Source organism: Oncorhynchus mykiss, chromosome 12 (assembly GCF_057628025.1).
Source record: "Oncorhynchus mykiss isolate SJ-2025 chromosome 12, ASM5762802v1, whole genome shotgun sequence".
Taxonomy (NCBI): Eukaryota; Metazoa; Chordata; class Actinopteri; order Salmoniformes; family Salmonidae; genus Oncorhynchus; species Oncorhynchus mykiss.
Genome location: NC_143033.1, coordinates 72,468,927 through 72,489,886, shown reverse-complemented (window position 1 = coordinate 72,489,886; position 20,960 = coordinate 72,468,927). Strand labels below are relative to the sequence as shown.

The 20,960-nt window shown below is 42.2% G+C and overlaps 2 protein-coding genes across 5 annotated transcripts in view; both read left to right on the top strand.

The window, feature by feature from the left end:
• The first annotated feature begins 628 nt into the window (after positions 1-628).
• Positions 629-20,019, top strand: LOC110538142 (plexin domain-containing protein 1). 4 transcript variants are annotated; one of them, XM_036938204.2, is made up of 16 exons: positions 646-759; positions 871-940; positions 2,223-2,259; positions 15,315-15,469; positions 16,029-16,172; positions 16,283-16,352; positions 16,539-16,661; positions 16,753-16,871; positions 16,999-17,098; positions 17,195-17,287; positions 17,441-17,522; positions 17,604-17,664; positions 17,783-17,909; positions 18,179-18,214; positions 18,302-18,459; positions 18,587-20,019. In XM_036938204.2, the coding sequence occupies exons 1-16, from the start codon at positions 734-736 to the stop codon at positions 18,704-18,706; spliced, it is 1,521 nt and encodes a 506-aa protein (XP_036794099.2). In that variant the 5' UTR covers positions 646-733; the 3' UTR covers positions 18,707-20,019. The 4 variants fall into 4 exon arrangements, with proteins under 4 accessions (XP_036794100.2, XP_036794099.2, XP_090049347.1 ...); XM_036938205.2 differs by lacking the exon at positions 2,223-2,259 and having other exon boundaries at positions 629-759; XM_090193221.1 differs by lacking the exons at positions 646-759; positions 2,223-2,259 and having other exon boundaries at positions 828-940.
• Positions 20,012-20,960, top strand: part of LOC110538141 (LIM and SH3 domain protein 1) — a 44,528-nt gene continuing 43,579 nt past the window's right edge. The window contains exon 1 of the mRNA XM_036938203.2: positions 20,012-20,801. Within this exon, the coding sequence (XP_036794098.1) occupies positions 20,733-20,801 (69 nt within the window). The 5' untranslated portion in view covers positions 20,012-20,732. The remainder of the gene's footprint in view (positions 20,802-20,960) is intronic.

Here is a 20,960-nt window from a genome sequence, read left to right as displayed (position 1 = left end):
TGTGTGTGTGCAGGGTTGGGTAGGTTACTTTCTAAATGTAATCTGTTAGTTACTAGTTACCTTTCCAAAAGGGTCAATTGTACGCCGCCCTACGGGACTCCCAATCATGGCCGGTTGTGATACAGCCTGGAATCGAACCAGGGTCTGTAGTGACGCCTCCAGCACAGAGATGCAGTGCCTTAGAACACTGTGTGTGTGTGTGTGTGTGTGTGTGTGTGTGTGTGTGTGCAGGGTTGGGTAGGTTACTTTCTAAATGTAATCTGTTAGTTACTAGTTACCTTTCAAAAATTGTAATCAGTAACGTAACTTTTGGATTACCTACATTTTGTAAAGTAATCTGATTACTGTGTGTGTGTGTGTGTGTGTGTATATGTGTGTGTGTGTGTGTGTGTGTGTGTGTGTGTGTGTGTGTGTGTGTGTGTGTGTGCAGGGTTGGGTAGGTTACTTTCTAAATGTAATCTGTTAGTTACTGTTAGTTATACCTGTCCAAAATTGTAATCAGTAACGTAATTTCTGGATTACCCACATTTTGTAATGTAATCTGATTACTTTCAGAAACACACACACACACCGCATCCAGAACACAGAGCCAATATTTACCCAGCCGTCTGCACAACACAGGAGGATCAGATGTACAGACACAGAGGAACAGAAAAATGGAGAGAGAGAGACAGGGTGACAGGGTACTAAAAAAAGAGTGAATGAGGAAGATGGAGAGAGAGAGCTGTGTTAAATGAGAGGGAAAGAGTACAGAACTGAGTGGGTGTTTGTAATACAGGAGAGTAGTTGAATATGATAAATATTTTGGGTTGAAGTGAATGACACTGGAACAGCAGAATATTATTCTGAAGTTTGTATTTTTACATCCAGATCCAGCATGTCATTGACCTCTTTGAATCTGACTGACTCGTGGAAAAGGCTGAATGATCCGCAGCATAATGTGAGTCACTTACAATTCAAGTATCTCCCTCTATTTCTGGTGTAATTCCCCAGATGACCAGTAGAGACCAGTGTAAGCAAATAAAATTGTGGGAGTTTATTCAGAACATGCTCGTAGAAATCTGTTTACAGTAAAACCGAGATTTATCTTTTCATTGTGCAAGAGAATAGTCAGCTCTATTGTAACATTCCAATGTTCAATGACATTCTGAGTATCATGCCCTACTCAATATGTCCCTAGCCCTAGTATGTAGGCTACATTTTCCAGCAGTGAATCTTGAAAAGTCTCAACTGTCATTTCCTCACCAGCGTTCTCTAGCCTGATTTTTCAAAGTGGAACTGATTTTAATGGAACAGCTGAGAGAGAAGCAGAGTGATGGTGGAGACGACCACACAGTGTGTGTAAAGGAAAGCGTATTTGAGCAGTATAACAGGCAGAGCTGCTGTCGCATGTGCCTGGAAATTAAACCATAGCCAAACAAAACCAGACATGCCCCTTTTTCATATGACCCACAGAACGTATGCTAAGTACTCAGACAATATGTTTGTTTTGTATTGACCAGATAAACGTTCATAGCAGTGGACAGTACCTGTATATGTCATTGTGGTAATTGTCTGTTATGGTGGCTGTATGGTTAGAAGCACTGTTAACCGCTTGTTCTTCACTGCAGTTTATAACCAGTTTATAACCAGAAGGTCAATAGACAGATTCCGGGAAGAGATTGTACTGTTTTTACTGCATTCATTTAATTCTCGGCAGCAGCCATGTCTGAACACAAAGGCACTATATCACTGTCCAAGGCAAGGAGATGGCATGGCATCTACTATTGAGTTCCCTCAGAGATAAGAGAGAGGGCCCCACCGTGATTCCAGACGATTTCACTAGAATCCAAGTCCAAATATGGAAGGAGAGAGACAGAGAGTGGGGCACATCAAAGCAAAGAGGATGAGAACATGAGAGAGGCAGGACATGCCGGGAGAGAGAGCACTTTCATCTCTTCAGCTGCTATGCCTGATCATCCCTCTGTCTTTGTCATCGCCATGGCAACAGAAGAACAGCATTGAGAGGGTGCTGTAGAGGGAGAGAGAGTGTGTAAGTGGAGAGAGCACGCGAGGGAGGGAGAGGAGAGGGAGCTACAGGGTGACTGGGACCAGGAGAAACTCTGTGGCTGAAAGAGAAGAGAGGGAGAAGAAGGAAGAGAGAGTGAAGAGAGAGCTGTGTGTTTTTGTTGTTTCTGAACAACATGTGTCTCAGTGTGCTGCTGCTCATATTTCTCTCCCAGGCAGAGTTGGGGAGAGTTTGGGCTCAGCAACAAACAGGTAAGATTTTCTTTCTCCCCTACCTCTCCTGTGTTTTCCATCCTGACTCTCTTGTCTCAGTGTACTTCCTCACCTTTTTTCACCTGTTGTCTCCTCCCTCCATCTCTCCTCATTTCCCCCATGCATCACTCTCTTCATACCACTGGAAGTTGGTGGCACCTAAATTGGGGAGGATGGGCTTGTGGTAGTGGCTAGAGCAGAGTTAGTGGAATGGTATCAAATAGATCAAACACATGGTTTCCATGTTTGATGCCATTCCATTCGCTACGTTCCAGCCATTACTATGAGCCGTCCTCCCATCAGCAGCCCCCATTGCTTCACACAGCCTCTCTTCAGGTCGCTCGGGTGTTGTTCTTTCTGCCGTACAAAAAACCACCTCATCCAGGCGCTTCTCTCCCTTTTTTAAATTCCAGAATCCTCTTTTATTTACATAACATATTCCATTTACATCTGTCCATCTCTCTTTCCCCTTCATGACTCTCCCACGTCCATCCTAAGATGTCACAACAACTTATGATCACATGGAATAATAGCAACTTTTGTATTTAACATGAAAGAAAAGCTGTAAGCGTTATGGCATTCTTTTTTATTTGGTGTTTCATGGCTTCCATAACCTACGTACAGATGTCTTTGAAGACACTGTTTTTCACTAATTGACTTATATAAGGGAAATGGTACAGGTTCGTGATTGTGTTTGGAAACGGGCATACCCTTATACTCTTTGTTTGTGCAGAAAAGTTAGTTCCTAGTTTGCAATGAAAGTGTGACCATAAAAAAACACCATGGTCCAGAAACGTGCAAATGACTCAGAATAACAACCCACAAAACAGCTTCTGCCTAACATTAGATTTGGACGTGTTTCTCCCTGCCACTCTGCTAGCCTAAAAGTCAGGCGGTCCAGGGAGGGAAAGGAGAGGTGAACAGACAGAGAGAGAAAAACTGTTGGGGAATGTAGGCAAAAAAAGTGGTAGCTTGATGAATCGTGTGTGTTTTCTTTTTATCCTTTATTTATCCAGGTCTTTCTCACTGAGATAAAATCTATTTTTCAAAAGACACCTGGTCCAACAGCAGCAGGGGGAAAAAAGTTTCAGACACAACATTGAACAAAACTATAGACACCGATACAGTACAACAATGACATATTACATGTGTGTCTGTATGTATGTGTGTTGAAAGTGTATGCATTTCTGTGTGCTTGGGGTGTGACAGGAATGCCTGTGGACCGATGGAGGGGGATGCATTGCGATGTGTTTCTCCTCCTAGCCATATAAAGCCTTTTATCACAGATTGAGTAATTCGATTTGTCTCCACCACTGTCCCACCACTGCACTCCTCTTTCTATGATCTCCTCACTTTTCAATAAATCCTGTAACCCTTATTAGCCAAATCTCTGCTCCCAATTCCTATTTGATTTCACTAGTACTCTTCGCTGACTGTCTTCCTCTCGTGACCTTTGTTTTGCTCCAAAATCCCTTGAGGAAAGGCAGATGCATCCCATTCTCCTGCCCTGATACTATCTACCACTTTCAAAACAACAACAGCTCTTCACTGAGCTAAATGAATTGCTTTTTGTGTTTATCTTACACAGCATAAAATGAGATGATTTTATTTTTTACATGCAGTGTAAAAAAAAAGAAGCTGTTTGAAATAGGATCAAGTGGAGCTACCCCTCGAGAGCTTTCTGCAGCATCTAAACCAGATTAGGAAAACACAGTTTGAGGGATGAAAATGAATTGTGAGGCAGCTGACCTCAGAGCTTGGCTCTCTGTTCTTTGTCCTGTTGAGAATTTCACTTAACAAATGACTTGTGTCTGGTCCAGCCATACTGGGGCCAAGCCTGAACAGAAACAAAATGGAATGGATAAATCTGGATATACTAAATATCTGTGTGGCTGACATCCATAGATGTGATTTCACTGTCGTGGAGATTTTGATCTGCAACAGCAAGGGTCATTGTGACATCGATAAAGACACTTCTGGCAAGTTTCAAGAGAACAGAAGGATCCGTGAAGTAGGGATAGAGGAGCAGGAAGGGAGACAAAGATCCTATTCATTATCTCCAGCACCATGCCAGTGTCTACATACGTGTTCACGTCACGTTTCTATGATCTGTGGTCAAAAAGAGAAGAAGAAACGTCCTGAAATAATGGTTATCTGTGACATCACAGAGTAGGATTAAACGAAACAAATTAAAACAGTGATTTTCAAAACCTTGTTTCTAGTCAGAAGGGGGGGTATTTTATTGCTCCCCATGTCACTGTGTTTCTTAAGTGTTTTAAATGTAATGGTGTCATCGGCTAGAACATTATAACTTTATATATTTTTTCTACAAAGCATAGAAATGCTCCATTTTCGCGTATGTAGAAATATTGTGCTGGAAATAATGAAAATGAGGTTGAAAAGTGGTAGAATTGCCCTTTAACGATTTTTTGGCAGAGTTAAAGAAAGTGATTTTCTGGATGATGAGGTGTGATGTTGGCATTGGGGAATAAGACATGGTTCAGCACTGATCTTCATTGAGATGCCTGACTTAGTTCGTTATGGGCTTTGTCTTATCGTACAATGAAAAACAGAATTAATTCCTTTACCTCATCCACTGAGAGATTGGGTTTCACCATAACAAAGGAAGTATGAGGTCATCACTGCTCTCTTGTTTTCATAGAAGAGATCTTGGTGTTTTTTCAAAATGTAAAATCTCTTGTTTCAGCATAACACCTGCTACCTTATAAGCTTTATCATATATACGTTTTCGGGTATTATGCCACCCACCAAGTCTTATTTGACTGATATGAGTAATGTGTTCAAGTTATAACGTGAGGACAATTTGCTTGATGCAAGTTTTTCAGACTCTTCAACAGTCACTTTCTGTTGGCATTCTGGATGGTGGTTGTTCCTCTTGTGGTTCTGACCCTACAATTACCACTGCAGCTGTAGTGAGTGAGTGTGTGTGCATGCAGTATGTGTCAGTGTAAGGCAGGGATGGGCAACTGTTGGCCTGCAGGCCCTTTTTGTAGGCCTGCGGACCAAAAAAAAAAGTATATATATATATATATTTTTTTTTAGGAACTCAGTTGGGTCTCAACTTAATGTTCAGAGTTAGAATAATAGAATACACAAAGTGCAAAACTGATACCTTTTCTCTCCGCTTCATGGGAATTAGTTATCACATTTGAATTAGGTATAAAATTGCAGGCAAAGCCATGACCTGGTCACAAAGCCTAATGATCAACGTACATTTCAATAATCCATAAGAATGTCTGAAGAAACATATTTAGCAATATATTTGCCATATTAGGTCAAAAGTTCACTTTTTAATTCAGGTATCAATGATCATTTGCTGTGGGTTTTGTAGTTTCAAGCTTTTATTGTCACGTGCACGTGCACAGTGAAATGCCTTTCTTGGAAGCTATTTCCTAATGCAGTAACCAATATCAATGTAGTGCTATAAAATAAAGTAGAACAAAAACACACAGGAAATAGAAACAAGAACACTGCAAAGTAAGTATGCTATACACAGGGTCAGTGTCTATATCATATTTACAATGTGCAGGGATACAAGAGTGATAGAGGCAGATATGTCTAGGAGTAAGGTGACCAGGCATCAGGATATATGATAACAGAGTGTCAGTGTGCGTGTTATGTGTGTGTGAGCAAATTAAGTGCATGTGCTAGAATGTCAGTGGGAGTGAGTGTGTAGAGTTCAGTGAGTGTGCATAGAGTCAGTGCAAAAATAAAAGAAGAAGGCAGTCATATTCATATGATCGGCCACATTGAGTTGATCTGTGGAATTAGTGCGGCATCCGGCTGATCCTGGGCCAGCCCTGGCAGTTGCTCCCATGCAGGAAAGGGTGTGCCCTCTCACCCCCGGTCTGACTGACCACTCACAGAAACCGGCCTGGAAATATGGGCTGAGTGGTTTCTTAGCATCAGGGTTATTTTGGTGCTCAGGCCAGAAGACTGTTTGACTGTCTATCGGCCTATGAGTTGTAGTTTTAACTTGACCATGTTGAGAGAGGGTGTGGTATAGTTTTTCTGCAGACCTGACCTCTGTTTTAGACAATTCAAATCAAATGAAAGGAAAGCCTGAGGTCTGTGACTAAGTGACAGTTGCCTGTGTTTCAGCAGGCCAGACACTCAGTGTGGGCCTTATATTATAACAGAGGAGGTGTTTATTCTCACTTGTCATATCCAATTTCTCCTCTGTCATCAGGCATTCTAATACATCAGTGGTTGAGAGGTCGGCGGGGGGGAAGTCAGTTGGGCTTTCAACATACCTTTCAAACTTGTAATAGTAGAAGGCACCAAATTGGGTAGTGCATCTACAGTTTTCGTCTTGTCATGTCAGTCATCGCAGACGTTAGAAAGATATTTATAACTTGTCTGAAATGTCCAGATCAACTAGCCCATTTTAGCTCCAAAAAATGTAGGTAGATTTTTTTTGCCCATTGATTTTGTTGTAATGTTTGAGGCACTCACTCTTGTCGTGATGTGTGTTTTATCCTATATTTTAATTTATTTTTAATTTTTAATCCCAGCCCCCATCACCGCATTTACCTTTTGTAAATAAGAATTTGTTCTTAACTGACTTGCCTAGTTAAATAAATAAAAAAGTAAAAAATTAACTCAGATATCACATGAACACTCAACAGGATGTTCGCCAATGATGGAAGGGGGGCCAGAGTGAAAAAGTTTAGGAGCCACTGCAACACATGATTTATTACCCCCGCCTGCTGGTTTTAAAAACAGACATTCTAGAACACTATAGTCACATATGCCTGATTCTTCAACTGGCTCTGTATGTTCTCTCTCTCTCCCATCTGGGGAGATGACCCTGGATTGTAGAACTGTGTTGGAACTGTGTTCACAAGAGAATTGGATGTTGTAGCCATAGAAATAGAATGGTCCGATATGTTTTACATCACCAATCATACCACACCTCATTCCCCCAGAAACACGCTGCAGTGCTGGCAAACGCATACGTCTATGGGGAAAACGTGACACCAAAGATCCAATTGGACTTTTGATATTTTCTTTTGCAGAGATGGTTCCCGTACTTTTCCTCAAAAAGAAGAGCAAGGATACAAAACAATCTAGGACCAAATCTCCCTTGTGACACTACCCACTATCACAGGCCTCTCACACTCTTTTAGCATTTTAATTGCCCTTAAATTGCCCTTAAGTCCCCTCCATTTCCTTCACAGCCCTCTATATACTCCTTATCTCGCCTCTTGAAGTATTTCATTGTTCTCCCCCTGCTCTGGGTATAATAGTCTGTAGAGTTATGCCGTATAATTACTAGCCTTGGTGCTAGTCTGTTTGTTTCTGCTCGCTTGCCAAGCAGGCAGTAGGTAGCCTGCCTGTTAAGAGTGTTGGGACAGTTACTGAAAGGTCGCTGGTTCGAATACCCGAGCTGACTTCCTGAAAAATCTGCCCATGTGCCCATGAGCAAGGCACATAGACCCGAATTGCTCCTGTAAGCGCCACTGGATAAGAGTGTCTGCTAAATTAATATACATGTAAACACCTTTTGTTTTTTTGACAAACACATATGTTTGTCTTGACAATGGAGGAGGCAGAAGCACAAACAGATCTGGGACCAGGCTATAAGAATGCATAGGAATTTAACTTACAGTGGTTTATAGGATCTATATCAGTTATGGGTAAGAGCCTTTAGCACAATCGCATCCAGTTGGACAGTGTAGTACATGCTTTCAAGATAGGGGTCATTATGTTTTAGTGATATAAAGAATATATATGACTGAACATTTCCTTTGAAATAGACCTCGGCTAGAGCCAATAAAAGCATACCATGTAAGAATCTCAAACGATAACGTCGACAAAATAAGACATTTACGATTTACAAATAGGATGGAGTGATAAACCCCTGATCGCCTGAGTCTATTTGAGATGAGGGGCATTAGATGAACCTTAGCTGCACTTAAACCCTCTTCACTCCCTTCTCTCAGTAATCATCCTACTAGCAGGACAGAACACATGCAAAACCGTCTGGATGGACGAGTGACTCTTTACCACAAACAGTCCTTTAAATCAAATCAAGTTATATTTGTGACATACACATGGTTAGCAGATGTTAATGCGAGTGTAGCGAAATGCTTGTGCTTCTAGTTCCGACAATGCAGTAATAACCAACGAGTAATCTAACCTAACAATTCCACAACTACTACCTTATACACACAAGTGTAAAGGGATAAAGAATATGTACATAAAGATATATGAATGAGTGATGATACAGAACGGCATAGGCAAGATGCAGTAGATGGTATCGAGTACAGTATATACATATGAGATGAGTAATGTAGGGTATGTAAACAAAGTGGCATAGTTTAAAGTGGCTAGTGATACATGTATTACATAAAGATGCTGTAGATGGTATCGAGTACAGTATATACATATGAGATGAGTAAAGTAGGGTATGTAAACATTATATTAAGTGGCATTGTTTAAAGTGGCTAGTGATACATTTTTTACATCAATTTCCATTATTAAAGTGGCTGGATTTGAGTCAGTATGTTGGCAGCAGCCACTCAATGTTAGTGGTGGCTGTTTAACAGTCTGATGGCCCTGAGATAGAAGCTGTTTTTCAGTCTCTCGGTTCCTGCTTTGATGCACCTGTACTGACCTCGCCTTCTGGATGATAGCGGGGTGAACAGGCAGTGGCTCGGGTGGTTGTTGTCCTTGATGATCTTTATGGCCTTCCTGTGACATCGGGTGGTGTAGGTGTCCTGGAGGGCAGGTAGTTTGCCCCCGGTGATGCGTTGTGCAGACCTCACTACCCTCTGGAGAGCCATACGGTTGTGGGCGGAGCAGTTGCCGTACCAGGCGGTGATACAGCCCGACAGGATGCTCTCGATTGTGCATCTGTAGAAGTTTGCCCTCCTGCCCTCTTATCAGAATCCTCTAGACAGGCAGGCTCCTCTTGTTGGCTTGGTGATAAGCCAGTGATTTAAGTACCGATGGCCTTGAGAGTTTTACTCTAGACCACTGAACTGATCAGAGCTGGCCAACTACAGCCCTGCTCCCTCCACACCCCTCCCTTCCAAAACATGACCACTCATTGCAATGCAGACCATCACAGATAGAATAAAGCTATACATATTGTGGCAATGCATTGCTGTTGCTATGTTTTACATACCATAAGAGGCACCTTATAACAATGACCACCTTGTATTTTATGCAGTCTGTTTTCCAACGCCCATCTCCATACTCAGCAGTCATGTTTCATTGATGCTGTAATGAAACAAAAGATGGCACATCAAGAAGAAATATCGTATTCGGAGTGCGTGCAAATACCAGACAAAATGAGCCCTGACAAATATGGGTGGTGCCAGTATGGTCAACACATTGCTAGTAATACTCATCCTGTGGCTGTGGTTTGATGAGGGCTTTGGATAGAATATCACTAATCGCTGGTGAAGTGATCACTTAGAACCACATTTTGAGGTGTTGTGAATGAATGCACTTTCATGGTTTGAGCAGCTGGCCTGTGTTTTTCCCCCAGTCTACTAATTTTAGTGTGTGAGGTATGCCAACTTAACCGATAGGTTATATCACCAACACCTACTTTATGTCTCCTACCCACCCACACAAACACTTGTGGCCACCATAGAATCAGATCATTGCCAACACACATTCCACTTGCAGGTTATTTCAGTGTTTGGTTTAGCGTTCTATTTATGTACTAAACATAGGCTTCTTTTCGGATTTGTCAGAGACAAGCCACACGGACACAAACTGCTGGCTAGTGTTTGTCAAGCACCAGATTATTCACTTAGGGTTAACTATACCTAAACGTTCTGAACAGTTTAAATGAATGAAGTGATTTGACTCAGAAAAGGGCAGTTTATATGAAATGAACACCTGTTTGTGCCAGCCAGGGTTGATTCCACCCAGTCGGTGCAACAACAAAATCGGGTACCAAAAATTGCCATGTTCTGAGTTGGAGTTCTATCACACACGGTATACGATTACAACAAACATCTCTTTCTTTCGCTGATCTAGAAAGAAAATTCAAACGTGACCAGACTGCAGACTGTGTTACCCAAGTCAGTTTGATCTGCTCAACAAGTTATTTTCAGAGAGAATTTGCAGCAGCCGTGCTGACCACGGCATGTTCATGGTGATTTCACCGGGAAGAGTGAGATTCACAGATGGAATCTCATTGCTTTTTTGTTTGCCATATGCCTACCGATATTCGAAAACGTCCTTTCGTCTACTGAAAGCAAGAGACAAAACAGTAAATGCATACAGTACAGGAAGTTTCCCAAATTTAGGGTTAGAAGAGACACTACGTTTGAAAAAAAAACTACACGTGTGGTAACGTTCATATAGTAAATGTGACGTCATGAACACACCCCCTCTTTCAGAGTCAGACGAAAAATTCCTAAAAGTTGCGCAACATTGAAGCTGTCTGAATCAGGAAAGCAAGTTCATCAGTTAAAAACTCATCATGTAATGACGTTGACAATAAGTGAGATTGTCAACGTTGGCTGGTGTGTTTATGGGTATAGTCAATATCTCCCTATCCCAGTCTGCTATCCCCACATGCTTCAAGATGGCCACCATTGTTCCTGTACCCAAGAAGGCAAAGGTAACTGAATTTAATGGCTATCGCCCCGTACCTGCCACCCTAGACCAACTTCAATTTGCTTACCGCCCCAGTAGATCCACAGACGATACAATCGCCATCACTCTGCACACTGCCCTATCCCATTTGGACAAGAGGAATACCTATGTCAGAATGCTGTTCATAGACTATAGCTCAGCATTCAACACCATAGTACCCTCCAAACTCATCATTACGCTTGAGTCCCTGGGTCTGATCCTCAACACTGGGGCCCCACAAGGGTGCATGCTCATCCCCCTCCTGTACTCCCTGTTCACCCATGACTGCATGGCCAGGCACGCCTCCAACTCAATCATCAAGTTTGCAGACAACACAACACAGTAGTAGACTTGATACCAACAATGACGAGACAACCTACAGGGAGGAGGTGAGGGCTCTGTGAATGTGGTGCCTGGAAAACAACCTCTCACTCAACGTCAACAAAACAAAGGAGATGATCGTGGACTTCAGGAAACAGCAGAGGGTGCACCCCCCCCCCCCTATCTACACCGACAGGACCGCAGTGGAGAAGGTGGAAAGCTTCAAGTTCCTTGGTGTACACATCACTGACAAACTTAAATGGACCACCCACACAAACAGTGTGGTGATGAAGGCACAACAGAGCCTCTTCAACCTCAGGAGGCTAAAGAAATAGTCTTGTCACCTAAAACGCTCACAAACTTTTACACATGCACAGCTGAAAGCATCCTGTCGAGCTGTATCACCAACTGGTACGGCAACTGCTACGCCCACAACCGTAAGGCTCTCCAGAGGGTAGTGAGGTCTGCCCATTGCATTACCGGGGGCAAACTACCTGGCCTCCAGAACACCTACAGCACCCGATCTCACAGTAAGGCCGAAAAGATCATCAAGGACATCAACCACCTGAGCCACTGCCTGTTCACCCCGCTATCATCCAAAAGGCGAGGTCAGTACAGGTGCATCAAAGCTTGGACCGAGAGATTGAAAAACAGCTTCTATCTCAAGGCCATCAGACTGTTAAACAGACATCACTAACACATTAGAGGCTGCTGCCTATAAGCATAGACTAGAAATCACTGGCCACTTTAAGGAATGGAACACTAGTCACTTGATAATGTTTACATATCTGGCATTACTCATCTCATATGTATATACTGTATTCTATACTATTATACGGTATCTTAGTCACTTAATGTTTACATATCTGGCATTACTCATCTCATACTGTTTTCTATAATATTCTACGGTATCTCATTCACTTAATAATGTTTATATATATCTGGCATTACTTATCTCATATGTATATACTGTTTTCTATACTATTCTACGGTATCTTAGTTCGTTCCGCTCTGACACTGCTCGCCCATATGTATATAGTCTTAATTCATTCCTACTTAGAGTTGTGTGTGTATTGGGTATATGTTGTGTAATTTGTAAGATATTACTTGTTAGATATTACTGCACCGTCGGAGCTAGAAGCACAAGCATTTCGCTACACCAGCTATAACATCTGCTAATCACGTGTATGTGACCAATACAACTGGATTTGATTTGATTTTATGATAATACACAAACTAGTCCAATGCAGATAACAAAAAAGAAAAATGGTTAATATTCAAAGTTGACTTAACCTCATGTGTTATCTTCTGAAGGCTGAGGGATGGGTCTAGAGAAATGTAACCACTCTCAAATTCATAGTCAGAGCTATAGATGCAACTGTTTGGCCATAATGACCATAGTTATGTTTGGAGGAAAAGGGGGAGGCTTGCAAGCCGAAGAACACCACCCCAACCATGAAGCACGGGGGTGGCAGAATTGTGTTGTGGGGGTGCTTTGCTGCAGGAGGGACTGGTGCACTTCACAAAATAAATGACATCATGAGGGAGGAAAATTTTGTGGATATATTGAAGCAACATCTCCAGACATCAGCCAGGAAGTCAAAGCTTGGTCACAAATGGGTCTTCCAAATGGACAATGACACAAAATGGCTTAAGGACAACAAAGTCAAGGTATTGGTCAAGGTATTGGAGTGGCTATCACAATTCCCTGACCTCAATTCTATAGAACATTTGTGGGCAGAATTGAAAAAGTGTGTGCGAGCAAGGAGGCGTACTAACCTGACTCTGTTACACCAGCTCTGTCAGGAGGAATGGGCCAAAATTCACCCAACTTATTGTGGGAAGCTTGTGGAAGGCTTCCTGAAATGTTTGACCCAAGTTAAACCATTTAAAGGCAATGCTACCAAATACTAATTGAGTGTATGTAAAGTTCTGACCCACTGGGAATATGATGAAAGAAAAAAAAGCTGAAATAAACAATTCTCTCTACTATTATTCTGACATTTCACATTCGTGAAATAAAGTGGTGACCCTAACTGACCTAAGACAGGCAATTATTTTTAGGATTAAACATCAGGAATTGTGAAAAACTGAGTTTGGCTAAGGTGTATTAAACATCAGGAATTGTGAAAAACTGAGTTTGGCTAAGGTGTATGTAAACTTCGGACTTCAACTGTATATTTTAGTATTTTGATCATTTGTGCAATTAATACAATCCCTCAAAAATGTGCGTGTCAGCAGTCAAGTTTTGAAAATAAAGCTTGATGTACAACTTTATCTCGCAACTGTATTCTATACAGAAACGGACACATTAAAAAAATCTAACGCATGGACAATGTTCTGTGCACATAAAACACAACACTGCTGACGTAATAAACGAGAAGGCTTGGATGTTGCAACCAATGCTAGCTAGCATCTGTATGACACTGGATGGCGACACGCCAGCAGAACTAACAATGGAATGTAGCTAGCATAGACATCTCCAGCACCACACATAGACAACATCTCCAGCACCACTCATGTAAAACACCTCCTGACTTAGATAGATGAACTGGCAACTAACCATCTCAATAACTCACAAGCAATTGCCATGCGATAAACAAACAAATAACAAAAATGACAGCAACAGATCATGACCAGACTGCACTGAGAAATGTCCCAAACCGAACAAAACACTTTCTGCTTTCAGCCCCCTACTCAAAATGTCCAGAGGGGGGCTCTACATCACAACGTGCAATCAAAACCTGAATGAGGCTACGGCCACACATGGACAATTGAAAACGGATGAAATCGTATATGCATTCTTGTTGAATCGGTAATTTCTGTCATTTCCAAACACAAAATCTCTATGTGGCTCCGGCCTGAGAAGCAGAATAACCAGATGCATTGTGGCCTCAAGCAGAGTGATGTCCCCACATGTGTTATCTGATAACCACGGAGGTCCTCAGAGATTGGTCCCTCCTAATCCCAGATGATTTCAAATCCACATTGAGTTATTTGTTTGGATAATGTTTTAGCAGAATGTTGTGGAACATATGCTGTGTTGTAAGTAGCTTTGGGAACTGCTCACAACTTTGGATCCAAGAGACAGAACATTGCAGTCCGTGGGATATGCAAGACAAGGAGAGGAGGAGGAGGAGGAGGAGAGAAAAGCAAAGCGGCAGACAAACAAGAAATCCTCAAGGCCTTTCTAGTTTGTTGTATTGTGATTAGACTGTGGTCCAGCCAACACACGTCTTACGTGTGTGTGTGTGTGTGTGTGTGTGTGTGTGTGTGTGTGTGTGTGTGTGTGTGTGTGTGTGTGTGTGTGTGTGTGTGTGTGTGTGCGCGAGTGCATGCATGGGTGCGTGCAGGTGCAGTTGTAGGAAAAAAGGAGTTCAAAAGTTGAAATGCATGCCAGCATTCCCTCATGGCCAGAGATATGTTAATGCTATGTTCACTTTCAGCCCACAACATCCAAACCATTGCATTGAGTAATACACACTCGGTTCAGGATTATGCAGTAACCAAAAGCCAGGGTTGGGGAGTAGTGAACTACATGTAGTTCAACTAGTAATTTAACTACATTTTGCATTAGCTTTGTGATAGTTTAGCAATATTCTAATCTTGGTAGTGTTTTCAGAAGAGAATGACTTTTGTTTTGCCATGGGTGTAGCTACCTACTGAAGTTTTTTTGCAAAAAGAAAATATGGGTGATGTAGGCAAGAATTTCCTTTCTTTTTCAGCATAAGACCTGCCTAATTCTCACTTTAAACTGATTTGTGTTTAATGGGCTAAATAATACATTCTGTTAACATCTGACTCCAGAGTGTTCTGTTCTTCCAATTTGTAGTCCATGACATTTCATTTAGATTTAGATATGATAATTTAGTAGTTTTGATGTAGTGAACTACTTTTTCAAAGTAACTTTAGTTAAGTCAACTATATTTTTCTTAAGGCTAGCTTTAGTGGAGCTTAACTTCCACCCGTGAGAAGTAACTTGAAGTAGCTTCCCTAACTCTGCCTAAGGCAGATGCTTGATTTGTTTATAATGTGACCGAGTGGGTTCTGACATGCACCTTCTGATTGACACTGACTTGATCTGTGTCACTGACTCACTGTGTTTTGGACAGCGATGCGGTATCATGTGAATGGACAGCAGCATGATGAGAGGCCATCACACAGGACCCCCAGAGAACCGTGGCTGGGTGACGCCAGGGTGGCCAGGGAAGTACTGGGAGGAGGACTGACCATCGACACCCTACCAGACAACATGACACACTTAGTGGTGAGTGGCGCTGGGGAAGTTGTCCAACAACACACTAGTGTGGACAAGATGTGTACGTACAGTATGTCAATGCGAGATTCACTTGGTCCGGTTGTGGTGGTAGAATACTGCTCCCTGCTGGCCTTATATAAAACAAATCAATGTTGAAACGCATTAGACCGCAGAGGGTATATTGAAAAGAGTTGAACAATGTAGATCCAATCAAATTGCAGTCAATCAGTTCAACCTTGCTGCTGAAATGTACAGTCCAAGACATTCTTGGATATCCTAAGGTTTCTAAAAGTGTATCCGCTTAACTTATTTAGTATGCACCCTGCATTCTTCATATTTAGTATCCCTCTCTTTTGATACTACTATGTAATAAACTGGAGACTGGAACTCAATGTAGAATGTGTGTTTGTTTGTTTATGTGGGCTTGCATTCAAATGTTGCTTTCACTGTTAACCCTGTTGTTCATTATAGCATTTCATCTCCACTCCCCCTCACACCATTATTCTATCTCTCCCATCTCATCCCGCAACTTCCCCTCTTGCACTCACCTCTACTGTTTCTATAACAGGAGGATGCTGATAGGTATTACTCATGCCGTAGTTTTGGCCCCGATGACCCGCGCACAGATGAACTCTGGGTAGATCTAAACGACCTAGGACATGGCCAAGTCAGAATGCATGGCATTTTGTCGAATACACACAGACAGGCTGCGGTGAGTTATACACTTAGATACACACACACACACACACACACACACACACACACACACACACACACATGCACATGTAATTTCCCTCCCTCTCTCTCTTCCTCCTATTTCAGAAGGTTGCCCTCTCATTTGACTTCCCCTTCTACGGACATTATTTGAGGCAGATTACCATAGCAACAGGAGGTACATTTCATTATTCTTTCGGCACATGGCAAGTTGTTTAAACTCAGATGGAGCCACTTATCACATTTCTTCCTTTCTACTTCCTGCTTGTTACTTACATTAAGCATAGAAGGAGTGAACTATTGTAACTACCAGTTGCCACTTGCCATGCATCTCCATAGAAACCTGACCTCTGACCTTTTTCAGGGTTTATTTTCATGGGAGCGGTCACACACCGCATGCTGACAGCAACACAGTACATCGCTCCCCTCATGGCCAACTTTGACCCCAGCTTCTCCAAGGAGTCTACTGTGCAGTACCTGGACAATGGTAAGCCATAGAGTAACATTCAGACAGCGCTTGTTATTTGACTTTTGACCCTTAGTTGACCTCGGTGTGACCTGTCCTGTACTGACCCCAGGTGAGGTGTTTGTGGTGCAGTGGGAGCGGGTGAGACTCCATGGGAGGGAGGCAGAGGGGGCATACACCTTCCAGGCTGCCCTGCACCTCACAGGGACCATCACCTTCAGCTACAGAGATGTGAGTGGGACTTACAACATGCACACTTATGAACCTTGTACAACACCTCTCTGATTTGAATGTATTCCATCTAAACGCCAGGCACACTCTGTCAATTCTTCTCTACCTGTCTCTCTCGCTCTTTCAGATACCTTTGCCAGTGGAGGTGATAAGTTCTGCTGAGCACCAAGTGAAGGCAGGGTTGTCAGATGCATTCATGGTGAACCTGCCTTCCCCTCAATCCTCAGGTTAGAAGCAAGGGTTCCCTAACCACATCCAGGTTGGCAAGTCTTTGATGTCAAAGACTTTTGCTAAAATTATCTGAAATTATATCTCTCACATAGATGCCCAACGTCAGCTCTACGAGTACCATCGGGTGGACATCGATACAACTAAGATCACCAACAACTCTGCCTTTGAGTTCACTGCATTGCCTAGTAAGCAACTAATCTCTATCCCTCATACAGGCCTCTCAGACATTTCATCCTCAATAACCAGTCACAGGCACAGCTTAGTATGTTAATGCCAATGCCAATCATGTCGCTACAGAATCAAAACCCAGGTCTCTGTCTCTCCCTCCCTCTGTCCAGCCTGTCTGAAGCATGACAGCTGTGAACTCTGCCTCTCGTCCAACCTAACCTCTGGCTGTACCTGGTGCAACGTCCTCCAGCGGTGAGCAGGAGAGGAGTGTAGATCTCTATCTGAATAAAGAAGTCCTTGTTTCTTTGTGTTTGACATCTGTGTCCGTTTCAGGTGCTCAGACGGAATGGACAGACACAGGCAGGAGTGGCTGGACTACGCCTGTTCAGAAGAGGTATAATTGGACAATGTCAATGAACGTTCACATACTTTACATGTACTGCTCATCAAATGTAAATCACAGTCTAAGCTTCCTCTGTTAAAACCACAATTCTCATCCATTATATGGACAGGCAGAAGATGTCACCTGTGAGGATTATTCCAAGGGGGGACCAGACAGCTCTATTGACCCTTCAGTTCCCTCAGACTCTGAGGTCACCACACCCCTGGGGCCCCTACCAGAAGGCCCTGCCACGGAGAGTAAGTCAAGTGTGTAAATGAGTGTGCCTGGGAGGGTTTATATCGGAGTATCAGAGTTCAACTGTGCATTTAGCAGTGTTAAACAGAGCAAGAACAATGATGCCATAGTACTGCTCTAGCTCTCAGTGTCTGTTTTTAGCCAGTGCCTACAGTAATCTGAGTGTTCTTAGAAATTGCACAGAAATGGAGTTCAGGAAAATAACAATGGAAGCAGTTTGAGTCCTAACTGTTCAATATTCAAGCTGATCCTAAATTTGATCTTCCTGCAGATAACACCAAACGTGTGATTCTATACAGTGGTAAAGGTGGGTGGATCTTGATTCCCTTTGAATTGTGTGTATGGAGCTATGTTTCAGGATTTTGATTGTACATTGTCTCTCTTTCCTGGTTAGACGTGAAGACTGGCCCTCCGAGACAACACGACGGGTCAGCTCACACAGGAGTTATAGTAGGTGTAGTAGCTGCATTGGTGCTACTGCTGGCTCTGACACTGCTGGCTCTTTACATCAACTCTCATCCTTCTGCTGCCTCACCACTCTACATCCTACAGGTTAGTAACACTATCAGGGCTCACATTCAACCAGCTCTGTCAGTCTGTGTCCTGCTAGATGTAGACTTCTACTCCCATTCTCTTTAACCTTTTCAAAACAATGACCTGTTTGATCTTATTTCAATAGCGACGCAACAGCTACTGGCCCTCCATGAAGTTCAGGAAGCAGCGATTCCACTCCAACTACGCAGAGGTGGAGGTCGAAGGTCACGAGAAGGAGGGAATCATGGAAGCTGGACAGTGCTGACCGGACTGAGGAGCAACTGGATGATGAGGAGAGAAAAATGAGTTTGTAGGAGAGGAAGGCGAGAGCTTAGAGCTACACACACATTCCCTACTCCATTACACAAATCATGTTTTCTGTTCATTAATTTTTCAATAATCACTTCAATATAGTCCCTGTCTTTGTTGGCAAAAATATTGTATATACTTTTTGGTGGACAAAGTCTTAAACTCTTCTCGTACACATCCGTGACTCAGGTTTTCGGGAAAGGGACAAATGAGAAGAGGCCACTTTTAGGCTTTGCTAGAATTTCTTTGTTGAGTTCCAAGTTTCTCAGCAGGTACGGATTGCTGTCTCACCATTTACCACACACCTCCATGGGATGTGTAACTGGAATAAACTGTGATACATTATGGCTACCAACATCCATGGAAAAAACACTATAAAGGATTCTGTATCCCTGCACTTCCATGACAAGAAGGAAGACCAGTTGACGATGTTCTTCAATGATAATCTCTGTACAGTTAATGTTTGAATATTTTGTTCCTGTATTGCTTTTTTTGATATACCAGTCAAAAGTTCAGACACACCTACTCATTCAAGGATTTTTCTTTATTTTGACTATTTTCTACGTTGTAGAATACTAGCAAGACATCACAACTATGAAGTAACACATATGGAATCATGTAGTAACCAAAAGTGTTAAAAAAATCGAAATATATTTTATATTCTTCAAAGTAGCCACCCTTTGCCTTGATGACAGCTTTGTACACTCTCAAGTAAAGGGTGGCTACTTTGAAGAATCTCAAATATAACATGTATTTTGTATAACACTTTTTTGGTTACTACATGATTCCATATGTGTTATTTCATAGTTTTGATGGCTTCACTATTATTCTACAATGTGGAAAATAGTACAAATAAAGTAAACCCCTTGAATGAGTAGGTGTGTCCAAACTTTTGACTGGTACTGTGTATGCCAAGAATGTATTTCATAAATTGATCAGAGGCAATTCAATGCTCTTCATACATGACTTTGACCTTCCAAATTAACCCCGGATTGAGGATCATGTTTTGAAATACAGTAATTTGAAAGAATAAAGCTATTAGAATGAATAATGTTTAATTATAATGTCAACCAGAAAAGGAGAAAACTCAGTGGGCCTATAATTTCTGCATCCTGACCAGTGAAACCAATTCTGATTTGTGACAGCAGATGTCACCCAAACCAAACTAATTTGCAACTGTATTCCATGTAGGCCTTCACAGCAGCCTACATACATATTGTAGCAGATGGCATGATCATCATGTGGAATAAAAAGCGTTGGCGTGTATTCTAGATACTTTTTCTGTATGTCATGTTCACGATGTTGTCGTGCGCCTGTTCCATTGTGATAGTGGTTTCCACTAGATAGCACAGCCACAAAGTAGAAATTGGCTTTATCAAACAAATTCATAGCAACACAAAATGAGTTTGTTGGTCTTAATTGAAGATTAGGGTTAGACATAAGGTTAACAGTATGGTTAAGTTTAGGGATAAGGTTGGGTTTAGGTTTAAAATCAAATTGGAAGAATATACATTTTAGAAATAGGCGGAGTTTATGACTTTGTGGCTGTGGTAACTAGTGACGACCAGTGATGGTGGGGTGATAAATCTAGTTCCGCATTCCATGGAATCAACCAACTAAAAAGCATTGAGTATTGCTATTTGCGTTGGATTTCAGTATCAAATATAGTATACGCTGATCGATCTCCATAGAGTGATATCTGATCACGGGATTTATCCAATTATTAACGTCGCCTTGTGGGACCGCCCCCTTTCCTTTCTCCTCGGGAGCGCGGCATTGGAAAGAGAGGCGCCGTGCTCGCGCTTTACGTCTCTGGTTCGTGTACTGACAGCCAGCTGTGCGGTTAGAACGACAACAATCTCCGGGATTTGATCAATCCAGCCGTCAAACTCGACCCGTATTGTTTGGGAAGAACACTTTTACTTGACAGATATTTTTGTTTTTATCGTTTAATTTATCCGACTACACAGCATTCCTCAAACATGAATCCGTCGTGTGGCAGATGTGGCACAATCGTGTACCCCACGGAAAAAGTGAATTGTCTGGACAAGGTAAGGGAAAAAATATTTATAACCAAACATTTTAATTCGCAGTCCCCTGCTTCTGTTTGTGTATTATACATTCCATTTTCAATACAATTTTCTTTAGCGTGTTTAATGATTTGTGATGCCGGGTCAGGTGGGCTAACTAACATTAGCTAGATAGCACGT